This window comes from Pempheris klunzingeri, chromosome 6 (genome assembly GCF_042242105.1).
Source record: "Pempheris klunzingeri isolate RE-2024b chromosome 6, fPemKlu1.hap1, whole genome shotgun sequence".
Classification (NCBI taxonomy): Eukaryota; Metazoa; Chordata; class Actinopteri; order Acropomatiformes; family Pempheridae; genus Pempheris; species Pempheris klunzingeri.
The window spans coordinates 16,855,035-16,867,598 of NC_092017.1; the positions used below are offsets into that span (position 1 = coordinate 16,855,035).

At 40.8% G+C, this 12,564-nt stretch overlaps 1 protein-coding gene across 1 annotated transcript in view; it reads left to right on the plus strand.

Annotated features, from left to right (window-relative positions):
• The window catches only part of opa1 (OPA1 mitochondrial dynamin like GTPase), a 39,262-nt gene that overhangs the window by 4,592 nt on the left and 22,106 nt on the right, over positions 1 to 12,564 (plus strand). Inside the window, exons 5-22 of the mRNA XM_070832007.1 lie at positions 517 to 570; positions 2,073 to 2,155; positions 3,925 to 4,080; positions 5,820 to 5,873; positions 6,223 to 6,327; positions 6,625 to 6,711; positions 7,042 to 7,155; positions 7,418 to 7,498; positions 7,604 to 7,678; positions 7,780 to 7,851; positions 8,173 to 8,272; positions 8,407 to 8,537; positions 8,908 to 8,980; positions 9,213 to 9,285; positions 9,371 to 9,486; positions 10,737 to 10,801; positions 11,047 to 11,123; positions 12,296 to 12,461. Of these exons, the coding sequence (XP_070688108.1) occupies positions 517 to 570; positions 2,073 to 2,155; positions 3,925 to 4,080; positions 5,820 to 5,873; positions 6,223 to 6,327; positions 6,625 to 6,711; positions 7,042 to 7,155; positions 7,418 to 7,498; positions 7,604 to 7,678; positions 7,780 to 7,851; positions 8,173 to 8,272; positions 8,407 to 8,537; positions 8,908 to 8,980; positions 9,213 to 9,285; positions 9,371 to 9,486; positions 10,737 to 10,801; positions 11,047 to 11,123; positions 12,296 to 12,461 (1,682 nt within the window). The remainder of the gene's footprint in view (positions 1 to 516; positions 571 to 2,072; positions 2,156 to 3,924; positions 4,081 to 5,819; positions 5,874 to 6,222; positions 6,328 to 6,624; positions 6,712 to 7,041; positions 7,156 to 7,417; positions 7,499 to 7,603; positions 7,679 to 7,779; positions 7,852 to 8,172; positions 8,273 to 8,406; positions 8,538 to 8,907; positions 8,981 to 9,212; positions 9,286 to 9,370; positions 9,487 to 10,736; positions 10,802 to 11,046; positions 11,124 to 12,295; positions 12,462 to 12,564) is intronic.

The following is a 12,564-nucleotide window of genomic DNA, read 5'->3' on the forward strand; positions in this document are numbered from 1 at the left end:
GTTTGCTTGTTAAGAGTCCCGAAAAAAGACATTAAACAACCTTGAAATCCGTCCAGTAACCAGAGCAGTTTTCAGTCCAGGTGTTTTCAATTCAGCACTTAAAGTCCAAATCGATTTATTCCACTAAGTCGCAAGGTAAAAACAGTAATACTATGGTATGTCATAATGCAACATTAACATAGAAATCATATTCTGCCTGCAAATTTCTATCCAGTAGAGGAAATACCTTTTTAAATAGAGAAACTTTTCGATTGGCTGGTAGATATGAGGTTTTGGCCTCTTGCTAGATCAGGCCCAGTTCAGGGTGTGCATATCTCTGTTAACAGTTTCTCATTAAGTGGCTACTTCACCTCAAGCTCTGACACAGCACCTGCTTTGTTTTTAATACACATCATTTAGCTGTGTCCCTGCTGTGAACACCATCCCTCTGCTTCTGTCTTTTTTGATTTTTATCTTGTGTTGTTCTTCCTTTCTCCCCCTCCCCTACCCTCCTGTCCTCCTCAACATTCTTCGCAGGTGTGAGTTTGGGTAGTGAAGTCAAAGGAGCTTCTGGTCTGCATCTGTTGTTAGGTGTGTAAACCCTGCACTCAGTAGCGCTGCCCATCCCCCTCTTTTGTCTCCACTGCTGTTTAACCACCATCTTGCCAAGATATTGGTTTGGTTGTGGGTTCCTGTGTGCCACGGCTAAAGGCGGTAGCAGAGTATCTTCCCAGGACGTTGGCTTCCAGGTTAAAGACCAGTGCTGCTGTCAGCGATGGCAGCGCTCATGGTTAACGCAGGTTCTGTATTCAGTGAAATGTATGACCTGTGCCTAGGATGGTGAAAATGTTTTCATCTTGGACTTGGCTTATTCATGCAGACGTCCAGTTTTATCCTGTGGCTGACATCTGTAAAAGCCTCACTCCTAAAATTTCATTTCCTCTTTCTGAATTCTTTTAAAATCCTTACAGAACTTCAATAACACGGTTCTCAAGTGCAATGAAAGAAAAGTGTTAAATGGGGACATTAACCTGCCATGGTTTTTTCCAGTTTTCCCTCCTGGATTAAAACGCTCTTAAATGCTGAACCAGTGTGTCCACCTTTAGTATGTTCCCCTCTTCCCCTTTGACTTTCTTTAACCTGACTGTCCTTGGCTGCACTTAGTCCTACCTGTGTGTTTTATGCCTCCTTTGACTTCCACCCTCTCTCTCCCCTGATCTTAATAGGCTGCTTTCATTAATTATGCTAACATTCACTAAGCTTTGGGGCGATCTCAGTCTGCCTTTAGTCATTTCCTCTCAAATGTTTGGAAAATGCACAAAAAAACATTTTACCTAGAACATCTATTAAAGTTTTAATATGCCAAAATGATGACTTATAAAAATATACTAAATGTTTGTTTTCTTAAATGATGCCAAATAGTGATTAAGTCTAATAATAATAATAATTAGCTTTTTATATAACCGGTTCAAATTTAGTGTGCATGACATTACAATGTGATGCCTTTGTAAACACCTGCCTCATTCATATGGCTAAGCAGGCTTCGCTTTGTGCACGGCAATAACAGCATGATGGTTCAAAGTGGGTCATCGGGTTTTCCATAGAGTTTTTAAAAGACCTTGATTCTGTGGTGAGTGAGAAAAGGGCATGACAAGCGACAAAGGTCCATGTGGGCCGAGGCATCCGAAAGATCTTGATTCTTTAATAGATTTATTTTTCAGGATTTAGTGATGGGTTTCTTTATGCTTCATGTAATTGTCAGGACATTTGATGTCATCCTTCAGTAACTGTTTTTCTGACCATGACGTCCACCAATCAAAATTTTAACTTTAAACTGTCCACTTGTATACCTGTGGTGTGTTATATATGTTCATATCAGTGAAGGTGTCTTTTTCCAAACATTTGAAATTTCATCACTCTGGTCTTTACCTTTCTAATAATGCAGTGATTGAAATCATGGATGTCTGACTTCTTTTCACTATGGGCATTATTTTTCTCCCTAAACTTTTTTTTATGTTCAGCACTTACAGTATTAGTCAAAGCTGCATTTTCACCAGTAACCTCATTCTGTGTTGTTGTGTCTCCTCTGGTAGAAACCTCAGGCGATCCTCCACTAAAAGCCACAGACTCTTCTGCTGCAGCCGCGCAAGATGGCAGCGACAAGCAATACAAAAAGGCAAGTTTATAAAACCTGCTGACACTTCTCAGCTTTGTCCCTTGTAGTGAACCACAACTCGGTCTCACTTAGCTCCCGTCTGCAGCTTGGCTACCCTTCACTTCAGTGGCAAGAACTGTAATGGCTTGAATCAGGCTATACTCTAAGAAATGAGTTGCACTTAAACAAAGTCCTAATTATCAGGATTATTACATGGATGTTTCCACTCACACAGAACTTTGAATGCAAGTGACCTCTAACTGGCTTATATTCTGTGATACAAGGAGGCACAATATTTTTGGGTGCCTTTTATATCAGTCAGCTCTGCTGAATGTGAATTGCGAGTTTCACACTGGCTGCCAGCCAACAGTATAAACAAGATAAGATTTAGAGGCCATGTGGCAATGTCATGGTAAAGAAATAGCTCTTCCCATATTATGACATTCCTAAAACAGTATGATTTAAAATATGGTTGGTTGTCCAAACTTAAGTGCTCATCTCACTCCACAGCAGCTTGCTTACGTGTGTTATTACATAAAAATGTATAAGATTTGCCTTCATCGTGTACACACAGTATGGCACTCATTCTTACAGAGTATAATCTGAGAGTTTATGCACACTGATATTTATCATTGTTTTTCCTGAAATCTAATCCGTGAAGACCATTCCTTTTTTCTGTTTCATTATACAGCAGCCTCTGGCAGAAAACATTGTATGTACATTTGTTTATTTCTGTTGTTCTCTGTTACTTGTTCATTTTGTGTTCTTTTCCAAAAAGCGACCAGCACTGGTCTGCCTCTGTTCTATATTCATGTTTTTATGTGTACATAGTTAAAAGTTTAAACCATGAAACGATGAAGACATAAAGGGTTGACAATCAATCTGTAGAAGAGCATTTAAAAAGATGCACGGTGGCTTTCATTTCCTGTGCCCTGCTTTTAGTCTGCGATCATGGTCTCCAACATGAGCACATATAACACTAAACAACTCTTAGCGCATCAGTTCAAGTTGACTTCAAATTACATTTAACATGTCTTGTATGTGAATTTCACAGAGCAGAAAGTTAAATGATAACGTCATGTTGGGGACCCCTGAACTGAAGCAAATTTCACCTGCTATACAGTACGCTTTGTCTTTCACCCCTCGTAGAGAAATATCCCAGTGCTTGCTTCGCTTATTTAATCATCTTCAGCTTCATCAGACCAATTATGTTCACAACCACCTAACATCATTGTGTTGCAGCATTAAATCGTTGTGGATATCATTTTACTTTTATAGCGAAAGCTGAATTTCTACTCTCTCATTGTTTTTTTTATACTGCTAAGTATAAGTATGAAAATCAGTTGTAGTGATGTCTGAATCATGGTGAACGTACAGTCATTAATCCACAGTGGGGCATGATGGTGAGGGAAGAGAACAGAATTAGTGTTGTTGCGACTTGCTGAGAGGTGCTGGTTGTGGTATTCGTCACCTCCTCTGCCTTCAGTCTGGCAAAGTTTGGCATTTCCCCTTCGTATTTGAGAGAGACCGACTTTGTTTGAGCGCACTGATGATGGTGGCGAGATTACCAAAGCCAAAGACCTTGATTCTGTTAAACTTGAGCCTTGAATGTATCATGATTATCCAGCCTGAGCAGCACCAATGTCGGTGACTGAGACACGGATCAGGTTTCCTCCGTCGTCGCCCTGTGTTTGGGTGCAGCATTTGCCTGTGTGGCTGACCAGCTCAGTGGCTGGTTGTTGTCTTTGTTGCTGCTCCTACCTCTCTCTCACTATGACGTACCCCAGCAGGGTCTGCTTGGCGAGCTCGTTCTTATTCAGCAGCAGATCCAGCGGCACGAGGAGGAGGTCCGGCGGGCCGCAGCAGCCAATAGTGCGCGCCCCCCACCGCCAGAGCCTGCTCCCAGTCCGCCTCCGAACCCCAGCCCCCCTCAACAGAAGCGAAAGGTGAAGGTCCCACTCTACTTAGATTCGCCCTATCCCACCAACGCCTCCCAAAAGATCACAGCTACAAAGAAGAAACAGAATTTATACCAGCCGCCTTGAAAAAATAATATAGTAATTTAACACCAGGCTGAAAAGCAGTGTTTCACTGCCCTCTTTGGCTAAAAGTTTCAAGTCTGTTGCATTTCTGACCACAGCCAGAATTACTGAATGTGCTTGGTTGGATGTGCTCAGAAGTGTGCTCTGTCATACCTGTAACATCTCTGTCACAGAACATTTCAAGATCAAAGCAGCATATTAAGAAGTTAAACCACTGGAGGACAGCAAAAACAAGATTTTCAGCTGGTGTTAAGTTGCTCTTAAGCTAGCTTAATTTGTAAGAATAGAGCTACCAATTTGAATATTCAGATAAAAGAATTGAAGATCCAAATTTATGTAAACAGGTGATGGAGGACACAACAACATGAACAGCTGCAAAATAATTCGTTAACTCAATAATACACTCCAGTGCTGTGGCCATGCAATGAATGCAAAGTTTTTTTATGCCGACAATGGTCAGTTTCTCATAAAATAAAAATTTCTGAATAAACCACCACCAGAAGTGAAGTGACTGAATGTATTTATTGCATTGCCATCGCTGTGGATTGCATTATATTTTACAGGTGTTTAGGTCAAGCCCCATCTTTAAGCCATGGCCTTTTAAGCTCATTTTATAATATTTGAAGTGCAGACAAATTGACAAAGAGTCTGTCCCCCACAAGACCCAACGGTACCCTCCATGTTTCACCCCATAGTCTGCCAGGCTATGCTAAGACTTGCTTTGCCAGGAGGTTGTGGAGAAGGCATGCATGGACCTTCATATCCTGGTTCCAGAAGCACAGTGACGTAGCTCAGCCTAACTCTCTCATGCAAATGGATGGATAACCATCAACAGCGCTCCATTCATGTACGAAAGCACTGCATGGAGTGGAGTGGCAACCCGCTGCATGGTGTGAGCTGCACTTTTTCAAACTACCATGAATGGACCCAGCTATATAATAAAAATGAGAGCTGTCAACAGCCAGGTAGACGCCTTAAGCTTATGAGCAGATTTGTAATGCCTAAGTAAGTCTCTTAATTAAGGACATTCAAAACATTTTAGTACACTGTTGGTGCATATTGCTAGAAGGTGATTTACAGCACGTCTTGTCCCTGTTGTGTAATGTAGAAATAGCGTTTTATCAAGTAGTTTGGTGTGTTTGTTTGTTAAAGTTTTTCTGCCGCCAATCCCATTTGTTCATGTGTGCTGTGTCTCCTGCTTTCTGTCCTGTCTCTCACCCTGACAAACATGTTGCAAATGTATAAGGGATACAATCAAATCGGTTTTGCCCAATCACGAAAAAATCAAGCTACGATGACTAAATGAGTTTGTAATTATATTAAGCTGTATTTTTCAGGGCTCACTCGGTGATTTGTGCCTGCCTGTGAATCAATAGCTTGTTGATCGAAGCTGAGTAACACCAGAATGAGTAGTGTCTGCCTGAAATCTGATTTTTGTTCTTCTCTTCATGCATTAACTTGACACTTAACACTGGTTCTCTCTGTAATACAGTGTGCACGTAATCAACCTTCGTGGTGCGGGTACAGAGTAACGGAAAGCCCTTATTTTCATGAAGAAAGAAAGAATTAACTCATGTTGCTGTTCTTTTTCTGTTGTTTTTTTTTTGTTTTTTGTTTTTTTTTTACTTTACTTTTACCACTAGTCATCAGACAAAGAAAGGATAGACCAACTTCAGGAAGAACTGCTCCGCACGCAGGTACAGTAGTTTGTATGTTACTCTTCACAAAATCCGAACACAATTTTCTATGAATAGAGGTCATGCAAGTCATCAAACCTTTGAGAGCTTTTATTTTCCAGTATTTTATTATATTATTTCACAGTGAAATGACATTGCCTTAAGTGATCAAAGTGGCCTAAAGGTCAAGTAGTTTAAGATCTTTGTTAGATCTACGTGAATAGTTAGTTGTACTATGCTGTTCATACCATTCAAAATGGTGGTAAACGCTACCATCGCCACCAGGTTTTGGTGAAAACAATCTTTTAGATGCAAATTGTTATTAATGCTGGTTGTTTATCGGATACTTCTGTTCTATACTATCCTATAGTTAAAATATCAACGCATGCTGGAGAGACTTGAGAAGGAGAATAAAGAGTTAAGGAAAGTGGTTCTGCAAAAAGATGATAAAGGGATTCATCAAAGGAAAGTGAAGGTGGGTTGCACATATAAACACATACAGACATTCAACACACACAATTCACACTAATATGCCATTTTAAAGTTTCTCCTTTTTTTGCCCGATTTGGGATTACTTTATCAAACATGTTCATTCTACAGATACAGGAATGTTTTCTTGCATTATTAAGGTCCAGTCTCTGTAATGCGACTACAACTGTGCTGGCTGATCGTATATTTAGTCTTATATTCCTCTGAGTATTCAGAGTGTTAACTAATTGCAGTGTAAAGATACATGCCATTAACTTAACTACTTTTGTGTCCCCTCATGTAGAAATCCCTCATTGACCTGTACTCTGAAGTCTTGGACATCTTGTCTGACTATGATGCCAACTACAATACCCAGGACCACTTACCCAGGGTAAGGAGCAGTTCATGGGAAATAGATTTCTATTAAAAAAAAATATGTCTATTTGACCTCATTTCATAATATGTTCGATCAGATTCTTTTTTTTTTGCTTCTGATAAAAATGGGGTGTGAAACATGCTAATACCTATAACGTTGTTATAGCAATCCCTCCTCTCGTGTGTCTTACATTTCTTGGAACCTGATTACTTAATACATCCTGTTTCCTTTTCTGATTTGTCCTTACAGCATCGGGTTTAGCTGTTCTCTTCTCCTCTTCTGTCCTCTGTCCGTTTATCTGTATTTTGTCCGTCCCCTCATCCATTTTGTCCTCCTCTGTTTCAGGTGGTTGTGGTTGGAGATCAGAGTGCTGGGAAGACTAGTGTGCTGGAGATGATAGCCCAGGCCAGGATCTTCCCCAGGGGCTCAGGAGAGATGATGACCCGCTCCCCTGTCAAGGTATGTGGTACCAGACTGGCTACTGTGTGTGTGTGTGTGTGTAATCTTTGCTTTAAAAAGGCAGAAGAAAAGATTTATACATTAATAATAACATTTTAATAACATTACACATTGTCAGAAATTTGTAATTCGCAAATGTCCATGAAATGACAGGATTTAGAGCCGAATTAAGTAATGTTGGAGTTGAAAATGTGTTGCAACCTAGTTTTGATGGATTTCTGAGTTTTTTGAGTTTCTGAGGATACTCTTCTTCTCTCTGCAGGTGACGCTAAGTGAAGGCCCCCACCACGTGGCCATGTTTAAGGACAGTGGCCGAGAGTTTGACCTTACCAAGGAGGAGGATGTAAGTCACAAATTCATTCAGTCTCCTCACCTGATTATGAATTTTAGTACCAACATTTTTACCTCTTTATGCCATTATATCTGACGTCTCTTTCTCCTCCTGCAGCTGGCTGCTCTGAGGCATGAGATAGAGCTGAGGATGAGGAAGAGTGTGAAGGAGGGACAAACAGTCAGCTCTGAGGTTGGTCATGGTGTTTCCATTCTGTTTCTAACAACGCTGCTACACACTGAATTTCTCTTTAATGTTTTATCGAATAATGATCTTTATTTTCTGCATGTCAGACAATATCCTTGAGTGTCAAAGGCCCTGGCATCCAGAGGATGGTGCTTGTTGACTTACCAGGCGTCATCAGTGTGAGTATATATTCTCAAATTCGTAAGGATGAGTATAGTATGAGTATACTGGATACTTTCTGTAATCTATAGACATGTTTTATTTTACTTTCATTATTAAGTTTATTAAGTTTTGACACTATCATTACACAATGTCTGCTTCAGATTATTCAAATTATCTATTTTTCTTGTAATGGCTTGTATTTAGAATTATTAACACAAGGTACATGTTTGTGTGATTAATATCCTATTTTTTTAAATGTTCTCAAATCCAATAGATCGAACTTGTCCTTACAAATACAGTCTGTAAGAGTTTTGTTTTTAATGTGTGTCTCTTTAAAGACGGTGACTGCAGGCATGGCAGCAGATACTAAGGAAACAATCTTCAGCATTAGCAAGGCCTACATGCAGAACCCTAATGCAATCATCCTCTGTATTCAGGGTGAGCCATGGGTATACGATTCACTGTTGCACCAGTCATATATAAAGCCAGCATCTCCGTCTTATCATCCTCATTGTTATGAAATGTACACCATTGTCATATCTCCTGTGTCCTTCCTCCTTGTCTCTCTTCAGATGGCAGTGTGGATGCAGAGCGGAGCATTGTAACAGACTTGGTCAGCCAGATGGACCCCCAGGGAAAGAGGACCATCTTTGTCCTGACCAAGGTGGACTTGGCTGAAAAGAACCTGGCCAGCCCGAGCAGAGTAAGACAAATGAACTGTCCCAGAAATCCAACACGTTACTGTACATGTAAATGATGCTCTCTTGCACGGACTGTTAATGCATTTGCGTTTTGACTCATCAGTTCTAGAATGTGATACATTCAATCAGGATCCATTATCATCCCTGGTTGAATGGCATCAGTATTTCAGAATAGTAAGCAATTTCAGCCTGAAGCTGAATTTATTTAACAAAACAGCCCCTGTGAGCTATATGCAGCTGTTCCACAAGGTGGAGCCGAGCATCTTCATTTTAACTTGTTGGTTCCTCAATGAAACAGTGCTGGGGAAGCTTTTTCTACAAAGGTGACTGGCCTGAGAATCTAAGTCCTTTGCTTTACATTTTCTGCTTCAGATCCAGCAAATAGTGGAAGGCAAACTGTTTCCCATGAAGGCCCTTGGTTACTTTGCTGTGGTGACAGGAAGAGGTAAGAGTGTAATCCACCATGATGTGCTTAATTTGACTTTTAGACCATCATCACAATAAATTCACGAACTTGGTTTTAATGTCACCTCTTGTGGTATCCAGGGAGATAGATGTAGATTTCTAGTGGCTTTTCCAACTTTATATTCTTGCTTGCAGAATGTGTGAAATCCAGCATTAATTGAATTGTCATTCATTCACACCTTGTTCTGCGGTCTTTTCTGACTTGTGCGCAGGGAGCAGCAGTGAAAGCATAGACTCCATTAAAGACTACGAGGAAGATTTCTTCCAGAACTCCAGATTACTGAGGCAAGTTACACCTGATTCATCAAACCTAAACACTTGACTAAATTAGTTGATTTAAAGTTGACCATGAATGTATATTTGTAACCAGGGACGGCATGCTGAAGGCCCACCAGGTGACCACAAAGAACTTGAGTCTGGCCGTCTCTGACTGCTTCTGGAAGATGGTTAGTGAGTCTGTTGAGCAGCAGGCTGATGTCTTCAAAGGTATGACTGCACTTGCAGGACTAACCTTTATCCCAAGGAGAGTTGACACATATGACACACATGCCTTGTTATTTTCACCTAGCCATCTACTTTGATAATCGATTAATCAGTTTAAGTTAACAAAATAAAAGAAGACAGTTTTGGATATCATCTTGGGCTTTAGGAAACACTGATCAACATTTTTCACCATCTGCTGACATTTTATAGACCAAACAACTAATCAATTTATCAAGAAAATGATCAACAGAATAATCAACAATGAAAATAATGGTTTGCTTGCAGCCCTAATTGAGTGAATGTTTATATCCAACGCCTTTTACAGTCCCAGGCGTGTTTTAATGCTGTGAATGGACATGGAACATTTTTTTCCATTAACTGTACAGGGAACATGCGCTACTCTTCCTCTTCCTCTGACTCTCCCACCTCCCTGTATTGGCATTACTGAGCCAACTCTGCCACACCTTCCCTCAGTCCTGCCTTCCAACTGCAATTAGTCTAGACAATCACAAGCCCATTGCTAACAGCACAGGAGATTTATGGCCGTGAGGCTGCAGTTCCCATAGGCCCATTGTGTGGTGTATTGATCCATATCCCATCAAATCACACACAGCCGGCCTCCATCCTCCATGCTTGGCGCCACCATGGCCCCACAAACCAGCAATTAGCCTAATCTCCAATGTGGATAGGGAGCTGTGGAAAGGGACAGCAGTGTGTGAGTGTGTGTCTCTCTCTGTCACTGTGTCTGTCTCTGCGTACATATACAAGACCTAAAACTCTGACTTTTGATAAAGAGTGTGTGATTGGCCCCAATTCCTCTACCTCCTAAGGGACCAGTTATGGGAATAAGTGTGTCCTTGCCCACTTCTATTAAAGGATAGGCCCCATTAGCTGTCTGAACGATGCCTTTATATCATAGCAAGCTAAAACAAAGCAGGCCTTGTTCCTGTATGGTCATCGCCTGTTGATTATAGAGAATTACTGCTTGATGAAGTGTAGCATCAAAGGTGAAAAAGCAATAGAATAGGCGAGTTTCTTCAGGTATGAAAATGAGCACTTGCCAAATGACACATCATCAAGATAGATTTATTCAGAAATTGTAAGGGGCCAGGTTAAGTATCTAATAAGGCTTTATGATGTAACCGTCAATATTCAAAGATAATTTGAAGTTCAAAATTGTTCATATTTATGTTGTGCAGTGTTAGTGTTTGTTTGAACCTAAGGTTCATTTCCACTGTCTTTCCTCACCCCAGCATCTCGCTTCAACCTGGAGACAGAATGGAAGAACAACTACCCTCGTCTGAGAGAGCTGGACAGGGTAAGAAATTAAATCACACTTTTACATTCGATAGAGGCTCGACAAAAAGCAATGTATGACGTGAAAACAGTGGTAGCTCATTGGTGGCCCTCTTGTCACAATGTTGTTTATGAAAAAGACAAATGATTTGTGTTAAAATGTAATGTATATAAACGCAAGAGCATATGAAACAGTTGCACACTATTACCTACTCACTACCTTCCTCGAAGGTGTATCGTATTGTAACGATTTTTGGCTTTTTGCAGAATGAACTCTTTGAAAAGGCCAAAAATGAAATCTTGGATGAAGTCATTAGTTTAAGTCAAGTGACCCCACAACACTGGTAAGTTAATGACGACCTCATATGATTTTTGGTTGCAGTCTTAAAATAAAAAAAATCAAAGCTGTTTGTTCTTCAACGATCCAGTAATGCTTTGAGTGAAGATCCGGTAGTAATCCAGTTTTCCAAATGCACAGTACTCCCTCCTGTAGTTGGGTCAATTGTCAGCTGTAACATTGTAAACATACAATAGATCATCGTTTTACTACTATTGGTGTTTTATCCACTCTATGTAAAGTATCGGTCTTAATGAAATGCCACTTTACGAGGGCTGAACTGTGTAAAACATCTACCTGGTTCTAGCCTAAAGGCAATTAGATCATGTATTTGCACTGTTTCAGCACTCAACCAGACATGAGCCGAGAGCTGTTTTTATAGCAAACTGCAGGTTTATCTCTATGTGCATTTATCTGTGCATGAATGTGTAGTTATACCTCACCCCCAATGAGGAAAACCTTGTTAAATGAGATGTATGCATGGTGTTTAGGCCGTCCCCAGTGTGCGTGCCATCAGTTCTCCCAGATCAATACTCTGATGAATGGCCCATGGACAGGAATAGGGGTGGGCCTGTTAGCCAGCAAGCAGCCAGCCAGCACTATTGGAGATGGTCCGTATTGACAGTGAGGAGTGCTAGGCTGAACAAAAGGGGAGCCTAATGAAATATGAGCATGTGTTTATGATAAATGAGAGAGGCACAACACTGGTCTCATCTAACAGGGACTTGGGGAGGTTTTTTTTTCCATTGCCACACTGCCGTGGAGAGATGAAGTGAGACTGTGGAGGGTACAGGGTCAGACTGCAGCTGCATTGGAATCTACACTCAAGTGCAATTGCAGCGGCACTGACTACACAAGAAAAAGCAGCTCTACGATCCCTCTTCACTCATTGTTTTCTTACCCCACTGGTTCACTTAACTGAACTGAGCTGTACAGCTGGAAGCAACGGTGACACAAACACTCTTGTTTGTTTGAACGATCTTGAATCTAAACTTTAAAAAATAATGCTCACAAGCCAAAATAGAAAGTTACAGGAATACCTTGTATGGCCGAAGCACCTTTAGCATTTTACAAGAAATCAGAACATAAACCAAAATCACAACAGCTAGAGGCACCAATCAAATATTTTCTTCCCTCTAGTTACTGGAAGTTGGTATGACTTATCTTTTACTCCTCTAGGGAGTCCATCTTGCAGAAGAAGCTGTGGGAACGTGTTTCTACCCATGTGATTGAGAACATCTACTTGCCCGCTGCCCAAACAATGGACTCCGGTACCTTTAACACCACCGTAGACATCAAGCTCAAGCAGTGGACAGACAAGCAGCTTCCACACAAAGCACTGGAGGTAACGCTGTCTTCATACAACTGGTCATTGTCTAATTCAGATTGTCAAGTATTACATGACATCTAATCAATCTTTGGTTAAATCCAATCTTCTGTGAATAGAG